General features: G+C 41.6%; 1 protein-coding gene and 3 long non-coding RNA genes across 8 annotated transcripts in view; 1 reads left to right on the top strand and 3 right to left on the bottom strand.

The window, feature by feature from the left end:
* Positions 1-18,795, top strand: part of tns2a (tensin 2a) — a 61,989-nt gene that overhangs the window by 29,059 nt on the left and 14,135 nt on the right. For 4 of the 5 annotated variants that reach the window (XM_005454066.4, XM_005454067.4, XM_005454069.2 and 1 more), the window contains exons 4-12: positions 9,465-9,503; positions 9,911-9,952; positions 10,721-10,770; positions 11,084-11,267; positions 11,564-11,614; positions 11,701-11,823; positions 15,025-15,089; positions 16,472-16,555; positions 18,166-18,278. In XM_005454066.4, the coding sequence (XP_005454123.1) occupies positions 9,465-9,503; positions 9,911-9,952; positions 10,721-10,770; positions 11,084-11,267; positions 11,564-11,614; positions 11,701-11,823; positions 15,025-15,089; positions 16,472-16,555; positions 18,166-18,278 (751 nt within the window). The remainder of the gene's footprint in view (positions 1-9,464; positions 9,504-9,910; positions 9,953-10,720; positions 10,771-11,083; positions 11,268-11,563; positions 11,615-11,700; positions 11,824-15,024; positions 15,090-16,471; positions 16,556-18,165; positions 18,279-18,795) is intronic. The other variant, XM_005454068.4, reaches the window with a different exon arrangement.
* LOC112843305 (uncharacterized) lies at positions 657-9,450 on the bottom strand. Its single transcript, XR_003215562.1, has 2 exons — positions 7,728-9,450; positions 657-7,640 (listed from the first exon to the last, which is right to left on the bottom strand). It is a non-coding gene; the product is annotated as an uncharacterized LOC112843305 (long non-coding RNA).
* LOC112843306 (uncharacterized) lies at positions 9,885-11,072 on the bottom strand. The gene is made up of 2 exons (XR_003215563.1): positions 10,933-11,072; positions 9,885-10,082 (listed from the first exon to the last, which is right to left on the bottom strand). It is a non-coding gene; the product is annotated as an uncharacterized LOC112843306 (long non-coding RNA).
* Positions 11,746-13,618, bottom strand: LOC102079766 (uncharacterized). Its single transcript, XR_266425.4, has 3 exons — positions 13,226-13,618; positions 12,823-12,915; positions 11,746-11,880 (listed from the first exon to the last, which is right to left on the bottom strand). It is a non-coding gene; the product is annotated as an uncharacterized LOC102079766 (long non-coding RNA).

Raw genomic sequence — 18,795 nt, forward strand, 5'->3', positions numbered from 1 at the left:
TGAAGTGTCTTCTGCGCATTTCCTCTACTGTGACAAATTTCCTGAAGGATTCAAAAGACTCTGTTGCAACTTTCTTTCCTTTTTTAACTTTGCATTAGCTAATGTGACAGTCAAAAACATTAAGCAGTTGCAGGCTCAAGCGATGAGTGGATGGAATTTTAGAGCAATGTCAGAAACAAAAAATCGACCAGATTCCCTGTTTTCCCAACATGCAGCTGACCCCGACATCCCTGTTACTCTACAGACTTCCCGTCACTATAGGAATATGTCACTCGTTGCTATTAGAGCATGCCAGCTGCAGTATGCTTTTAAGCAGTCTCCTGTAACAGGAAGGCTTAAATAAGAAATATCCATCGCAGCAGTTTACTGTAAGACACCTTTTAATTGTTTCAGTAGGTTGTTTTTGGGGGGCCTCAGTGACATCAGCAGCAAGTCATTCTTGTGGCGTCTAGCCCGGGCCTCTGGTTCCCCCCCTGCAGTTCCAGTATTTCACTAAATACTCGTGTAGTCAGCATGACTCATTCGGGATAACAGGATCCAACTGCATCATTTTAACATTACTGGGACCATGACCGTCTCTTCTGACTCAACGAACTTTATCACAGACAGCTCTGGTAATTGCTGAGATAAGTTGGCATGTTTTCTATGTGTGTGTGTGTGTGTGTGTGTGTGTGTGTGTGTGTGTGTGTGTGTGTGTCCAGCACAGACTAAGCGAGAGAAGGAGTGAGCGTTGTTGATGAGAGTTAAAACCATAAGCATGACAGCTTACTTAGCCAAGTTGTGACTAAGCCAGTCCACTCTGTGTGTGTGTGTATGCGTACGTGTGCGTGTGTGTCTTAGCTAGGACATAAGCTGTTCTAATTGGCTGATGGGTTTGTTCTCAGAACTTTTGCATATCTCTGCTACGAGGGACAGTAAAAAATTGGCGTCCCATTCACTTCACTTCATTTGTATCTGGTATTTCATACATCATTCAAGGAGCCTTCTTATAGTGAGGGCAAGACCCAAGACTATTATAGAGAGTAATTATTAATTGTACATAAGATAGACCACGACTGTGAATTCTTGACTTCACAGTTTAAAGCCTCAACGTTGCCATTTTTCAACCATTTCAATCATTTTCGTACGACAGTTAATAGGAGGATGAAAAAGATTTTTTTTTTAATTCCTACCACCATCATCAGCTCACATCTGTTTTGATTATAACATCTGAAATCTGGTTAAATATGCCTGTCTAATACACAATATCTATAATTATTTAATAATCAAAAAATGTGTGCGTGTGCTTGTATTATAATTTATAAAGAAATGGGTTTAGTGGTCCATGAATTAGCACAGGCAGGGCTGGACTGGCACTTTCATGTTTGCTTAATAAAAACCTATATATCATATGACAATTTAAAAACTACACTTTAGCTACTAGCAGTTGCTCATGGTTAAAGTAACCATCGCAGTCCAGCCCTGAGCACAGGTGAGGCTGAGCACACTGTTGGCATGGACTGCCTCTATCTGCACGCCTGTTAATTTGAAAGTTACAGTAAAGTTTTCACTGTTAGATGTCATTAAATTGCAGATTGAATCAAGTGAGTTCTGTTTTCTTACCCCTCCCAATCCAAGTGCATAATCCTAGCTACGGCGGCTGCTATAGGACAAACTCACTTGGCTGACAAAAGGTTAGTCGTATAATGGCTGCAGGCGGTTGTCATGTTTCTACTACTGTTTGTGTAAAAAGAAAAATGTTGTATATTTGTATATTTTATTGTATCCGAATAATATCGACACTTAAAAACAATTAGGAAAGAAAAAATTGACTTTTGTATATTTGGTATAAAAGTGTAAATCATGCATAGAGACAAAAACTATCTTTATACCAAGTTGAAAAAATACTTTCCCGCGGGGTCTGCCATATTTGTGCCTGTGTTTAATTGGGTTTTCCTGTCTTGCCTCTTTTGGATGTTGTACCCAGTCAGTTCACCTCCCCAGACCTCAATGAGATGACTTAAAAAAAACAAAAAACAAAAGTCACAGGAAGAGCAGGACGACTGTGACCACAGTGGCGTCTAGTTTGTGAATTGTGGTGTAGCGCAGGAGGAGATGGGTCCTAAAACGGTGGTTGACATTGCCCATCTGAAGAATGCAAATGCATTTTTGTGCATATGGTAAACAATGCGAAGGCTGCAAATATAGAAAGAGGAGGAGACACTGTACTTTTGGGAATTGTGCAAGTGCCTGCTTATCGACAAGATGAATGACAGACGGCGCTCAGCCGCAGAGCGTAGATGTGGAATGAAGATCCAACCCCACATCGGTTGGCTCACAAGAGGTTTTTCCATTGTTGATCTCTCCCAATCACATCATGACCCCGGCCTTCCTGTGTTGTTTATTTACCCATGTTTATTTTTATCCAGCTTCAAGCTTTCTGCGCTTGTTTGGGTTGGGTGGACGCTAAAGATGGGTGGATGAGAATGATGTGTGTGTGCGCTTTAACCTTGAGCGTTTTCCATAGCAACCCTCTGTACAAGCAGCATTCCTGTTTGTGTTTTCCATCTGCTTAACTTTAGTCCGTGTAGTCAGAACCTCAACATCCATAACAGGGATTTGCATCCCACTTGGTCATAAAAGCTCCACCACAGGGACCCATGTGACCTATGAGATCTTCAGCCGCCCTCTCAGCTGCTTGGAGCGAAATGTAACCGTGATAGACAGAGACCTCCTTCTTTCCTTTTGGGGTCAAAATAAAGTGTGGGAACAAGAGACAAAGAGTGAGGAGGGGGGGAACACAAATGCTTTGTTAGATGGCCTCGTAGAAAGACAAGCACAATATTGCACTTCTAAGTCTGCTGGATGTAAGTCTTTCACCTATAGGTGTTTTTTTTGCTTAGCTATGGTCTTGAAGCCTTCTTGAGTTAGGTCGGGTTTCTGGTTTTCTCATGAAGACCATCTTGTCATGATTAAGAGGCATTGGACATGTGGGTTGCATTTAAAGGGCAGTTATACAGCTAGGCCAGGTAACTCTCAAAAGTGCCACAGCATAAGTCAGGCAAGTTTGTGCTAAAGAGTCACCATCTGTGTTTTTGACTTCCAGAACTGTCTTAAAACAAAACCCAGTCTTATGTATTAGTTTTAAGTTAGTTACAGATGAGGACAAAGTTATTAGCCCCCCTATGAAATTGGAGGTTTTTGTCAAAGGTTTGACAAGCACTCTTTTAACAGAGCACGGGATTTTCAACATAGCATCTTTAAACATATTAGTTTTCTTTAAAAAGCATAAATTATTTCTATTTGTGCTCAATAACAGAATAAGCCCTGAGAAACTGACCTTTTTGTTGAGCTATAGTAAAAACAACTGGTGTGCAATGTTGTGCTTTAATTTGGTAAACTGTATATATCCGTATTTGTGTATCAGTGAAGGATTGTGTAATTACCCCCTTAAGTACATTAAAGGGAGCCTTTGTTTAAAAAAATCAAAATAAATTATTATTACAAAATGTCAGACTGAGGAAATTAACACAGACAGTTCAAACTTGCTTTTCCTTGCTGCTGTAGCCGTCCTGCTTCCTCGTTTCTGTAAGTGCTTCAATGTTTCATCAGCACTCCTCTTACAGCTTGACAAAAGGTTTCCCTCTGGGATCATATGAGTGTAATACATCACTTTATAAGACCCCTGCATTCTTCTCAGGCTCGCTCACTGATGTAGGTGATGATGGTGATCACTAAAGCACACAAGGTCACAGCCAGCATTGGCTTCGACAGCTGAATCTTTGCGGCTTTCATCAGTGTCCTCTGATTGGCTCTCCTAAGGGAGCTGAAGGAATGAGGAGCCTGTTAGGCCTAAGGCTTACCATCAAAGGAAATGGTGCATGAGAGCAGCGTTCATATGTAGCTGGACGTGGCTTGATCGGGGTCTGGATTGGTTGGTACAGTTTGCTTTGCTCATAGATGTAGTTTTTGTTGATTTTGTCATTAGGACAACAGACTGACCATTCCGCATCACTTCACATCTGTTGTTGGGTGTCTGTTGCAAAAACCCTACAGACAAAGAATGTAATTGGTATGGCTTCCACACCTTAACATCTGTGATCATTTGAGGTCTCCACTGCTTCCCTTGAGTCATGGTTTAGTGTCACTGTGGGTTTATGTGCTTGGGGAACTTTGTCCACAGTTCCCTCATCTGCACACTCATCTTACTCGCATTAATCAATTGATTTGATGTTTTCCCGTTCAACATTACCTGAGGGAACACCATGGTATTTTAAGATCTGCCTTGTTGCCATTAGGCTTGATGGCAAGGGTGTTGTTGTAGTGGTCATTAATGTAACTGAGCTGCCTCCCCATCTTATTTTGTGGTGGGATATACTCCAACTCCCCCTGCAGCTGGCAGCGACAGTGCTCCTCCTGACAGATCTGCTGTGAGCTGGAAGGGCTACGTGTAGTCACAGAAACACTCATGAGGATACCCCAAGGAAAGAAAGCCCAAATGTTCCCAGCTAGCAGCCTCAGAAATCAACGATTATCAATGCCTCAGACTGAAAGCATCATTTGCTGGGAGGATCCTAAAACCCTGATGTTCTGGGTTTGGATTGGTTAGAGAAAAACAGTCACCAAGTACTCAGCTAAATGTCAACCAGATGAAAAATATTGAAAGTAAAACTTACGTTACTTCATTTGATGTATCAGAATGAGCAGTGAGTCCTGTTGTATGGCCCTGTTGCTTGTGTGTGCTTCTTAAAGGCACTGCTGGTTATTTATATGCAAGAAAATATTATAAGCAACAAAAGAAGTACTTTAGCTTGTAGCTATTCACACACAGACTATGTCTGACGCTGTTTCTTACGGTAATGACATACCAAGGCTAATAGCTCACTCTGTAGTTACTCCTGTCACAGCCCACAGCTCTTAAGCAATGCATTGAGAGGAGAGACCTGTGCTTTATTCATTTGCTGTGTTTTTCTGCCTTTGATGGATCAAAGGGCAAGTTGGAGGTTTAGGAGCCAGGGCCACTACAGGCAAGAAGAGGGTGGAGAGGGTTATGGAGGTCAGAGGTTTCTGGACATCGTCAGCTGGACACATCTGAATAGAGGCAGCAGAGGCAAAACAACAGGCAGCGTTTCACTGAGAGTGTGTACATAGAGTACAGAGAGCAAGTATATTAGTAAGACAGAGTAGGCAAATTGATTTTTGTCATTTTAATAACATTTGTCACTCGTTATGATTTTCCTTTGCTTCAAACACACAAAGACAAGGACTGTAAAGATGTAAGAAAGTCGGAAGTTCAGAAGCAGGGTGCAGGGAATAAAAAGATTCTAATAAAAGTAGTAGGAGGCACGGAAGTTGGAGATGTGAGAGGAAGACAAACAGGAACGGTTTTGTCAGAAACAGATTAGAGAAGAAAAGGAAGGAAACACCAGGATTGTGAGAGGATATCCAAGGGAAGAAAGTTTGCGATTAGGAGAAAGTTGATCGAGTAGAACTGAGAAAAACAGAGAAAAGAGAAAGGAAGAAGTTAAAAAGCTGGAGAGGAAAACAGATATGGACCAAAAGAAAAGGGAAGGAGAAGAAAAACAAATCCGTAAAGAGGGAAGTGAATAAGCGCGGAAAATAAAGGGAGCAAGCTGAGAAAGGAAAAGAGGGAAGAGGAGATAAATGAGCGGATAAGAAGGTAACAAGGTAGGAGAAAAGCGATGCAAGAAGGATGAAAAGAGAAACGAAGTGATGGGTGGAGGTCTGTTAGCAGGAAGTTTGTGCGTAAGTGTTGGCCTGGGGAGATGGAATCTGGTGCGGTGTGGTGTGTTTGTTCTGGCTTAGCGGCCACCCTCAGCAGGCCCCTTCACTGGGCACTGGGGGAGAGAGGGATGCAGAGGGCAAAAAACTGAGAAAATGGTTCTGAAAAGTCGATAACCAGTGCGCAAGCGTCAAAACGAGGTACAGCCTGCTTTTAGAAACAAAGGCACTAAAGGGTGCGGGGTGAAAATCGAGCAACTGTAGTCATAACAAATGGAAATCTGAAACAGTGTGGAGCACTTCCAGGACTGCAAACTGGAAGCATTGGATGATCCCATAAGGCTTTGATTTTCTTGTTGAACTACTAGATTTATTTTATTTTTTATTCATTGTTTTGTTCCAGTAACAGCAACAATTTTATATCTGTCATTGAACCTGTAGCATTACTCGTTGGACGTCACCTTCAAGCGATTAAAGTATAATTTGATATTTGAACGATGATTTAATAAGAAGAGATGGAACTACTGTACTGCATTTTATTACATAACATGAATAGTTGCACAACATTTGGTACTGTATAATCCTGGCTTGACCGTTTTAAAGATCCTTTCATGGTCTTTCACGTTACAGATCAAAATTTCTGCAGAATTCCCCCCAAATTTCCAGCATCAGACCTAAAACAGCTTACTGATACCTTCTGTGGCAACAGTAATACCATGTTGTTCCCTTCTACCGACTGTCAACTTCTGCATTATGAGACTGAATTATGGACAGTGTCTGAAATGTATGAAAAACTAAGCAAACGTGTGGTCACTACAGTTTGGTCAGGTCTCATGCTTAAAATGACTCATCACACAAGAAATAGCCAGACATAAAGACAGTCACTTATTCAAAAAAATAAAGTAATTTGGAATAGGGCACGGTGGTGCAGTGATTGGCACTGTTGCCTCACAGGTCCTGGGTTCGAATCCACCATTCAACCAGAACCTGTCTGTGTGGAGTTTGCATCTTCTCTCCGTGTCTGTAGGGGTTCTCTCAGGTACTCTGGCTTCCTCCCACAGTCCAAAGACATGCAGTTAGTGGGGTTAGGTTAACTGGTGTTTCTAAATTGCCCGTAGGTGTGAATGGTTGTGTTAGCCCTGCAATAGACTGTCCAAGGTGTACCTGGCTGCTGAGATAGGCTCTAGCTCCCCCATGAGAAGCAGAAGAGGAGGAATGGATGGAATATATTATATATATTAACAGATTCTTTTCACTGTTTACATCCATTCATCTAAAAACAAATACTTGAATTTTACCAGACAGCTTTAGTTAAAGTATCCACCAACAGGGAGAAAATTATGGAAGAGTTCTGTGAAAGGACAGATCTCAGATCTTCTTGTTCAGCCCTGTATCTAAAAAATGACTGACGTATGAACTAAATTTTTAAGCTTTCAGATATGGCACTGTTTTGTTTTTTTTGGCACTTTCATAGTAGCCTAAATTTTGAGCCCTGAACATTGACCCTGAGTTCAAACCCACACCCAAAGGAAGGGGTATACAAATTTGTGCAGGCAGTGCCTATCGTAAAAGTGTTAGAATATGTCCCAAAAAGAGAATTTGATAAAATATGAAAAGAATAATTACTCTTCCAAGTGAAAGCCAAAGATATATTTGACTGGGGCTGTAAGAAGACTATTATGTGTTATTTAGGAATAGCAGAAGGGACCACACAGTCGAAAATGTGCTGCTTCACTTGCTGTAGTTGGGGGAGAAAAAAAAAGGGAAAAAAGACTCTTTTAAAATGAAACTGACCTTCTCCAGCCAGAGGGAATTAAGAGAAATTAGATCCTGGCCCAGCCCAAACTCTGCCTTTTGATGCAGTGGGTTCAGACTCAGCTTTAAAAAAGTACACAGGAAAAGATCTGAGATTCAGTCCCCTGTGGACACGGAAAAGAAACATTAATTCTTAGAGTGAGTCATACAGGAACATTGTCCAGTTAGTCATTTGATAGCCGATGTTAAACCTGAACCAGTTTCCTGCAGCTTATCAAACAACGTTGTCCCTCAATTTAGCTCATTGTCTGCTCCTCTGCCTTCCTGCTGATGTCTGTGTCACACACAGGCAACACTAAGAGACTGCACTTTATTCTAAAGAAAGAACGCCTAACACAAACTCCGCAACACATAGTCACTGCGGTGACACGCCCCCCCAGGTTCAGGGCCTGTGTAACTTCCCCTTTGTGCACAATGAGATATACACAAGCCCTTGCCCTTTTCCTGTGTCCAAATAAACAGTCCAAAAAGGGCTCGTTCGGTGGAACATTGCCTTTTGCGTATGTGTGTGCGTGCACACGTGTTGTCGTACGTTACGTAAGCTTGACTGTGGCTCTCAGCCCCCTTCATTAGGGCTGCTGTTCAGCCCCTGCTTCCTTTGGTTACAGTTCATTGACCTGTAGGCCCATAACAGACATGGGAATCGGATGTGTCATTCCAAGTGTGTGTGCATTTCTGTCTCATTGCTCCTCCAGCTGTGTAGCCATGATATCTGGCTTCACATTTTGTAAACACGCTCTCAAAAACGAGTTGTTCTTGTAATTACTCAGCACTCAAGGACATTTCGATCTTGTGCTGTTTATCATCGCTCATTGGTTTTGTCTTTGCATCCTGCGTGGAATCAGTGATCTTAAAATAGGATGGGCAGTTCTCCCAGTCGTGGTTAATAAATGAAAACACACGGTTAAAATGTTGGGATTTTTTAGGCAGTTACTTGTTCTTGCACAAGAATACCGAGTTGGTTTGTTGTTGATTAAGGATCCAAAGTCCTGTTGACATTATGCCTTCTGTAAGATTGCAAAACAGTTTTGCCTCAGTCTCATCACACGGCGATGGTCAGAGACCCCTTCTCATCATAATGCAACCTTTCTGAGGCCCAGCTGAGATTCAGTTTTATTTCTCATAAGTAAGTCAGCATGTGTTTGATCACCAATAACAGGGTGATGGCCATCCATCACCCTGTTATTGGTTTACCAATGTTCCTTCGTTGGACCACTTGTGATAGATACTAAACACTGCAGTCAGTGACTGCCGCTCAAATCCTTACATTTGTCTGTTTTTCCTCCTTCTAAGACATCAACTTTGAGGACAAAGTGTTTACTTGCTCCCTAATATATCCCACCCACTAACAGGTGCCATGATGAAGAGATAATCAGTGTTAGTCATGTCATCTGTCAGCGGCCATAATGTTGTGTTTGATCGGTATATAACAGACTGTGAGAATGTTAAATAGGATTTTAATTGTGTGGATCTTGAGTGTGATGCATGTTACGTCTTTTCGAGTACAATGTTAACACTTTTCACATGTCTTTGTTTTTAATTTGCAAAAACCAAAATGGAAATGTAAGTGTAGAGCTTGATGGGCAACATAGCCTTGCAGTCATGGGACTAATCATGTTGCAACTTAATCTTCATATTAAATACAGATGCTGTGTATGAGACTGTATCATCGTAAACCTTCCAGCTTCTACTTAAGGCTTCTCAGTTTTATTTGTGGATTTTCCTCCCTGTCATCTTGTTTTAGGAAGCAATTGCTTCCCACGTCCGACCTCATCACTCTGTCCTGAAGCGAAAAGGATGTTTGGTTTTGTTGCTTTTTCCCTCTGTGTGTGTGTGTGTGTGTGTGTGTGTGTGTGTGTGTGTGTGTGTGTGTGTATGTGTGTGTATACATTCATGTATTCAGATGTGTCTGCATTTGTGTGTTCCAGGTGACCTCTGCATGCATCCCAGCTCCCCCCAATGATCTGGTAAGTCCCCTCCATTTCCTCATTTCTTTTCCTCAAAAGAAACTTCCCACCCTGTCTGTCCATAGTTAGGAGGCATGGCTCCCCAAAACCACTGTATGGTTTCCTCTTGCTGAATTCCTTTTGGGAAGCCGAGCCCTCAGCCCAGTTAGTGCTCATTCCTCGAGCTCTGTGGGATTTCAGTCCACAAGAGGGAAAAAAAAAAAAAAAGAGTTGATGTAGGAAGTAGTAATGTTTACCCATTAGGGAGTCGGTTTGTTTAATTAACTCTCCTTTCCTTCCTCTGCATTGCCTCCTCTTGTCTCCCCTTTCTCCCCACTCTCACCTCCTTTCAACCTCCTCCCTTTGCCCTACTTCTCGCCTTCGTTCACTTCACCTTCATCCTATCACCACTCCTTCCTCACATCCAGCAGCGTAGAGGGACGGCTCCTTCTCGACACATCCAGCACCTGGTGAGCATACTTTGACCTCCATGCTCTCTCCTCGTCCTCCTCATAACCCTCATGCCTTTTCTCTCTGTATCTTCCCCCTTTTTCCTACACGCCGCCAATATCAAGCTGTCTGTCTGGGCAATGTCCAAACCTGTCAAGGAATAAACAGTTTGTGGCTTCACTCATTTTGATTTATCACATACTAAACAAACCGAAGAGAGAGCGATGGCAGATTTGAACAGCAGTAACTCCTAAAGGCTGCAGCATTTACTAAAGGCCATGAAGTATAGTAATTGAGCTCAAAGTGATTTATCCCTTAAAGAACTAGTGTGTTGGGCAGATTTAACCTACTTCTTCATCTTGACATATTTTAGCTATTAAATGCCTCAGAACAAGAAAGGGTTAATAATAATCTGCAGATTAGATTTTTTTTAAATTCATCGCATAGACTGTAAATAAAAAGTGGTAGTACCTTCCAGGTTTAAAGTGCCTTAAACCTAAAGAGCGATCAAGGGGCTTTGGTTTCAAGAAGAAGTCTGGTTCTAGAGATACCCGTGGCAACATATTATATGTAATGTATAAAACATGTTTATTTTGTAACGTTATTGGTAACAATTACGGACACAAAGGACTAACCTAGTGTCTATAGTCCATATCCTATGTGGACAGATAAGTAACTTGCTCATTTGTTATCATTATCAAAAAGGGCCCAAAGCACATCATTGTTAAAGTGGTAATGAGGTATGGATGAGCTTTGACTGTCTTATTGTATATTTGTTTTTTCTGCAGGGATCCACCAAATCTTTAACCTACACCAAACAGAGAAACACCCTGCCAAGGTAACACCATTTCATTCATTTTCCATGTTGGGGAAGTTTCTACAGAAATCATTAAATACAAATGCAAATAAAGTCTCTACACTGGCACAACTCTCCGCTTGCTCTGAAACCTGCACCGTCTTACACCTGTTCCTTAGACAAATGTCGTTTTTAGTGTCTGACCTGCTTGTGAAACACTATCCAGTTTCTTTCTTCGTTGATGGTTTGTCTCCATTCATCCAGTTAGGAGCTTCTTCAGAGTGCATCTGAGGGTCTGTGCTGAGCTACCACAAACAACCCACTGACCCCTGCTGTCTCTTTTCGGTTCCTCCAGGAGCTTCAGCGTGGACCGTGTGATGGAGCGAGTGATGGAACGAAACTACGACTTCGACCTGACCTACATCACTGAGAGGATCATCTCCGTCTTCTTCCCTCCGAAGCTGGAAGAGCAGAGATACCGGCTGAACCTGAAGGAGGTGGCTGCCATGCTCAAGTCCAAACACCAGGAAAAGTTTCTGGTGAGTGAAGAGAAATGCAATACTGTATAGCTCAGCTGATGAGTGTAAGTACAGAAGCCTTTGCAAGACATTGTTTACCCCTGGGAGCATTCAGCTAAATACATTTGAAGCATTGTTGCACAATACACTTTGGCATATAGCCACAGGAAGCGGCAAAATAGAAACCCACAAATAAGCAGTCTGTTTTTTTCTGTCACACCCATAATAAAATAATAGTGATGACAGCTTGTTACTGTGATGCAGTGTAGTGATGATATAAAAAAACAAAAAAAAACCCCAAACCTTTCTGTTTTCAGCTCCTGAATCTCTCTGAAAGGCGCCACGATATCACCCGACTGAACCCAAAGGTAGGACTTCCTGTAATTCTTCATGTTAAGAATTCACTTTACAACCTTTCATTTAATCTGTTTCTTCCGTCTCCACCCACCATCAGGTCCACGACTTTGGCTGGCCCGACCTCCACGCCCCACCGCTGGATAAGATCTGTGCCATATGCAAGGCCATGGAGAACTGGTTGAACTCTGACCCCCAGCACGTGGTGGTCTTACACTGCAAGGTCAGACTTTAGGGGCCCACTGAGGTTTCTCAGATGGACATCACACAGTTTCCCAGGCTGTAAAAAACAGGCATATGCGACATGTCTGTAAAGACTGATGTTTCCTAACAAGCTTGCAAAATATCAAGGCTCACTGATGCATGGAGGGAGTGAAGGCTGGCTCATGTGGTCTGACCCAACAGATGCGCTACGGTAGCTCAAATTGTCAAAAGATTTACTGCTGATCCTGATAGACAGGTGTCAGGGTACACAGGGCATCACTGTTTTTTTGTGTATGGGGCTGCATAGCTGCAGACCAGACAGGGTCTGTGTGCTGACCCCTGTCCACCTCAGAAAGCACAACAATGGACACGTGAGCATCAGAACTCAACTGTGTTATTACAGCATGTGGAATAGAAGTCCAGCCCATTCATCAGACCTGCCCACCTTCTTCTATTGGAGCAATGGAAGAAGATGGGCTTGTCTGATGAATCACGTTTCTTTGACATCGACGTGGATGCTCGTGTAACACTGATGAAGCGCTAATGAATTAATACAGGCTAGGTATTGAGTGAAATATTAGGTCATTATTAATTAGAAGATTTAGGAATGCTACTGGAGCTGATGGGCAGTAATTAATACACACAACACAAAATGCTTTTGCAGGTACCATGTATTTAACCAAAACCCAAAGAAAAGTAACAAGAAAAGGAAAACTTAAATAATCACTCCTGCTGCAGCTATTCAATTAATCAAAACCCAGTGGGGGTGCACAAAGACAACTAAGCAAATTCTTCTGGCTTATGGCTTACACCAAGCAATATAGATTCTCAAAAAACAGTTCCCTACATGTTAACATCAAAACCACTGATCCACACTGAAGTCCATGAGTTTTATCTGAATGTCCATGAGAGATGTCCAAGCGCCATTGTCCATAAACAGGGGGAATGGTGTGTATGATTGTGGAAATCAGTGTATTTGGAAAATGGGGAGAGAGCGTCGTCTTTGATAGCTTCCTACCCAACCAGTGGAAGCTTCAATGCAGAAGGATTCCTGCTCCTAGCCGTTCATTGGCTCGCCATCCTTTTCCATACCCAAAAAGGTTCACCTGGCCTGCATTAAATAAACAAGGCCAATAAGAAATCACAAGAATACAAAAATGTCAGCCAGTTAAGCTAAATACATTAAGTTATTCTTGTTCCCGTGTACACAATTTATAAATAAATAAACAAACAAACAGTATATTTAACCAATAAGGATTTAACTGAAACATTTCAGCTGCTATATACATACTATATAGCTTCACAACATTTTTTTATTCAACAAATATCGGTCAAATCAAAATCAAATTGTTTGGACCGGCAGCAGCCAATTAGCGTCAGCTGGTAACAATACAAACAGTCAATTAAAAGTTCAAACTCACCAATTCCGTTCTGTTCAGTGCACGACAACACTATGGCTCTGGCTCACGGTAATCAGCGTCTAAGTCGCATAAGTTAGTTGGTGTTAAAAAAATGCATTAAAACGGGAAAAGCAAGTGTTTGCCAATACAAACCTGCAACAGCCATCCGATTGGCTGAGCAAAGTCATGTGGTTGGAGTCATGTATTTGTGATGTGTTCAATGGCAGGAAATAAGTGCAGGAAATTACTCAAATCTAGTAAAACAGATTTTACTCTGGGTTACACTCGGATGCATGTACGTCACTTACCTGGTGATCACAAGGCACCAGGATGCATTATGGCCTCGAGGGACTTGTCCTGCAAGTTTTAGATCTCACCCTGGGTCAGCAGACCTGAATCAAATGATTAGTTCATTACCAGGCCTCTGGAGAACTTCAAGACATGTTGAGGAGGTAATTTAGCCATTAAATCAGCTGTGTTGGATCAAGGACACGTCTAAATCCTGCAGGACACCCTCGAGGCCTGGAGTTCGACACCTGTGCATTATGGGAAGAAAGCAGGCTGGTAAAGGCAGTGTGATGCTTTGGGTTATGTTCCAGGGGAAACCTTGGGTCTTACCATCCATGTGCACCACATTTATAAATCAGCAGCATTTGTTAAATCTAAAATCACAACCTGCAGCTAGTAATTAAGATTCAGCAAATTAATGTAATGAAGTAAAAGGGAAAACGTTTTCTACTGAAGTGTACCGTCCTAGAAGTGTAAAGTAGTATAAAGATGAAATAGTGAAGTGAAGCATAACCAAATTATACTTAGCAGTATCAGATCCCAACACTACCAGATGCCTGAAACAAGCCTGTGAAACTCTGTGCAGCAATATTATAGAAATAAATAAATGGCTAGCTGACCTTTGGGTATGTGATGTTACAGTTTAGTATTTCTCTTGCTTGCTTGTGCATGTTTAATCAGCCATAATTGCTCCGTAAAGAACGCTTTATTAGATACTGCTGTTCACACAACTTGACTAAAACCAAAATTGCAGAGTGCACCATATAATTCAATAAGCTCCTTCCACCCATGGTAAAAAAAAATTAACCATACAATTAAGATCAAACTCTGTCATCCTGACATTTAACTTCCACGCCTTTGCAGATCGCTCAGAGATTCTTTTCCATCGTCCAATCAGAAGAGAGGTGGTGATTTGAATGCTTGGACCATTACTGAACAGTCACCAGCTAATGCTGGTGGTGTCTGAGCTCCCAGACCTCGTCTAGATGTTTTATTTATTGGTTTTGGTCAGGAGAATTGAAATCCTAAAACCAGACTACTTCTGTGGTCTGCCAACTTTCCAGAACATTCCAGCTACAAGCAATCCTTTGCCAGCTGCAGATCATGCCAGGGACGTGAATAAACAAGTTGTTGTCAATGAAACGTCCTCCACTGAGAGATCTGCTGTGCAAAACAAGCTTTAATTTGTGCTCAGCGCGTGGAGGTGCAGCCTCCCTACTGGGATCTGGAAGGGTCACTTCAGGAATTCGGAGCTGGAATGTCTTTGGAATGTGTCAGGAAGTAAAGAGCAACCATTGTGAAAAAAACACCACAGGGAGCTTTTTAATTTGAAGTCAAGCAGCCTTTTTCACATCTCACCATGACACTCCCATGTGTCCTGCTCTCCTCCTTTGCTGCTTTGTTTTCTTTCTATGAAAAATCAGTTAAAACCATCTGGTCATATAAAGCGTGAAAATCAGCTGTCCTCAGCACCTGAGGGTGAGATCAGCACATCATCATCATTTCTTTGTCCTCTCCTCTTCCTCTTACAGGGGAACAAAGGTAAAACAGGCGTCATTATCGCAGCCTACATGCACTACAGCAAGATCTCTGCAGGGTGAGTATGTGTTTGTTAATGTCAGAGACAATCAGAGCAATCACTCAGAGTATCTGCACATTTAATGTGTTAAAGACTGTCTGGGGCAATAACCTGTTTACCTTGTTCCCAAAAGCAGACAAACACAGTTAAAACAGTCTAAAAGTGATCAGTGAAGCTGTTCTCCCAATCAAGAGTGCTGTCCTGGCTTCCATTTGGGGGAAAGAGATCATGTGCAGGGGCCGCAATGACTGATACGCTCCGCTGCATGAAACACTTGCTTTGTTTTGTTTGTTTTGTTTTGCTTTAGGATGTTGTGGCCCAGATTGGGGTGATCCAGTATTGTGATTGTGACAGATTACCACCACACGTCCCTCACGATTTGATATTATTTCAATGTTTAACATTATTGCAAGTATTGCAGTATTGCTATTTATAACCTTTGTTCAACTGTAAATTATAAAACCTAAAACATGCCATAAATCTTGCCATAAGTCAGAGTCCGTCTGCTACCCGTCTGTTATCAGTCTGCAATTGAATGGGAACAAGCTGGCTATTACATGCAGTCTGTTTGTGATGATACAGCAATTAACTGTGATAAATGGTTGAAATTCACATATATCATGTTGTTTACTTGGACAGAAAGTCACATTTAATTATCACATTTGTGCTCTTCATCCTTCCAGTTTTCTAAGAATATAACAGAATACAACCAGCTGACAGCCGGTTAAAGTTGAGTCCCCTCGAGTTGCAGGACTCATAATGTCTCTGAGCAACTGCAGTCAGTCCAAGTTTGCTCAACTAACGTTATCTGAGGATTTTGGTGCCCTCTGGTTCATATTATTCTAAGAATATTTCAATGTCAATTAAATGTGAATATTTGGCATCTATAGATATAAAATTGCGACGCAAAATATCGCAATACTGTGCCATATCGTTCTTTGTTTGGGCTCAGGTATAATAGACTGCAGCATGTGCAGTGGAGGCTTATAGCCAACAAACAATATTATTGGAGCGTCGATACGTCATCACTTGAAGTTTGAAGCAACGAGCAAAAACATGTTCAGCTTAAATTCAGCTACTCAAACATGCATAACCTAAAATGCTTTTAAACATATTACAGCAGTGAGTCTAGTGGCTGATGTGTGCAGGTTCATGTACGTGCAGGACAAAGACTTCCATTCAGACTTTGTTGATAAGTCATTTGATAAATGAAGCCCTCCGGATTTTGCACAGGAACAGTGGAAACTGGTTTATCCTGTGGCCAATGCCAGCTGTATCCTCTCCATGTACTTTCTGGCATCTAGAGAGTCTGGTGCAAGTCCCATGATGGAAATTGTTGGCTAAAAGCTTGTGTGTGTGTGTGTGTTTGTGTGTGTTTGTATTTGTGCATTCATGTACAGGGCGGACCAGGCTCTCAGTACTCTTGCCATGAGGAAGTTCTGTGAAGATAAGGTGTCCTCGTCCCTCCAGCCGTCCCAAAACAGGTAGAGGCCACAGGATGATCTGAGTGGAAAATGAGAGGGGGGTGGGGGGGCAGCAGTTGTGAGTGTGGGTTTCCCACGTCATGCCCAAGTTATTAAATGCATCATCCTTCCATCCTCTAGGGGAAAGAAACGTATTTTAGGATTCTGGATTGGATTTATAGCTCAACAAATAATAAAATGAGTCAGAGCTCCATATCATTTAGCTGCCTCATCTTCTGGCTCCCTGTCAGACTTTTGGGCATTTAAATAGAACAACAGAGCCATTGTCAATCTTGTTAGTAATAATCATGCTTTTCCTAGTATGAAAATGATTTTAAAAGGTGAAATAAAAGGATGAAAGAAAGATGGAGCTTGTAAATGGAATAAAAACGTGAATTTGGCTCCTTAGATGGAATATAATCCTTTCCCTTTGACATGGAAAAGTAGGTACGTTTACCCAAGACACTTTAAAGGGGACCTCATTTGTTTTTCCTTATTTTCTGCCAAATATCTAATTATACAGTGTTGGATGTTTATAATAATCACATCCCAAAATACCTGTGAGCAAAAGATCTCAGGGTTCAGATTGCCCTGAATACTGGCTTCCCATTATTTTTTTTTCTACTGATGCGATGAGCTGACACTTTTACATGGTTATCTGCAGCATCCACAGAGCACCCGCCTACCAAGCACCGGGTGCAGCTCTTCAGGAAGCTTACATTTAGAAGAAAGTGGAATTTGAAGGCGGGAGTGTTTTAAAGATACAGGAGCCAAAATGGCAAATTTTACTGAGAGGAAGGTGGAGGTCCAACCAGCGTAAGATATAGAAGTGTGAATCATTTAGAGCTACTCTGCCAAAACTCTACATATATGTCCCCTTTAATAAAATGTTAATACTTCAGGAAAGAGTTTAGCATTTTCTGACTTATCTGTATATAACATGTATTTCTGTATGCTTACAAAAAGAAACTAGAGCCAGAAGTTGTGTTGGGTGCAATCCGCTTTAAACAGAGGGAACATTTCATACTTCTAATCAACAAACTGTCCATACACATGCTGTATCTGGATGTAAGGAGGTTTTCTAATGTTGTGCAGTATGTCTTACTTCAAAAAATGAAAAATATATCACTCCCAGTCATTTTTACCTTCAATTATATAAACAGATTCAATTTGAGGTCAGCACAGTACCACAATAATTTTATTTTGTCTGCAAAATTCTATCTAATTGAATTAGTTTCCTTTCATATTTGTCACCTGGTTGCCCGCTTCTTTTGGAGAACTGCTGAGTTAAACTCTTAGCCTGCTGAGTGTGCGGCTTCACACATAGATACTTCAAAAAAAACTACGATTAAAGGCCAACACAGAGCTCAAGGAAATGACAACTGATTCAGGAATATCGAATCACTTCCAGCTGTGTTGGAGACTAGAAGACAGATGGGAAATGGAAACGTGGAGTCCACACAGCTGGTGTTAGATATTTCTTGCTGCTTTCTTACCTGGCTCTCCACTGGTGGGGGCTGTCTGACAGCAGCATGGCTCAGCGGCTGTTTGACATTTATCATTTGTCCTCAGAAGTTGTAAATGTATTTTTCCATGATAAGAACTTCTCATAATCCCTCTTTATATTCCAGGTATATATATTACTTTGGAGGCCTTCTGTCTGGGGCGATCAAGATGAACAGCAGCCCTCTCTTCCTTCATCAAGTACTCATCCCGTCGCTCCCCAACTTCCAAGGGGAAGGAGGTGTGTTTGCTGACCTTTTGGCCAAATCACCCAATCAAAAATGTATTTCTGCCTGTTCTTAACCCCAAATCTCTCTCTCATACTCAGTGTGGAATTTTGATTCTGCATTTTGAAGCTTCAGTTTGAATAGTCTGAGCACTACTGTCTATTTATATAAAAAAGGCACGTTATATGTCAAAGAAATCCATTAAAATGCTTGAAAAGGCACCAACAGAGCAAACGTAGTTGATATGTCCAGTTCAGCAAAGCCTAACCTCAAAGCCAAAACAAAATCCAACTGGATTATTATGAAATACTAAATGTATATTTGTTTAAACTTAGCTGAAAAGATCCAAATCGTTGTTCTAGTCGTGTTCATTTTATGGTCGAAGTCAGGCATTTTAACATGGTAGTCAATGGGGATGGACTTGCTTCTTGAGATGGCCTCAAGTGGCCATTAGAGGAACTGCAGTTCACCCAGGGTGTACCCCGCCTCAGCTGCGCTTTTCTCACTTGCTAAAATGCAAGTGAGGAAAGT

This window comes from Oreochromis niloticus, linkage group LG20 (assembly GCF_001858045.2).
Source record: "Oreochromis niloticus isolate F11D_XX linkage group LG20, O_niloticus_UMD_NMBU, whole genome shotgun sequence".
NCBI lineage: Eukaryota > Metazoa > Chordata > Actinopteri > Cichliformes > Cichlidae > Oreochromis > Oreochromis niloticus.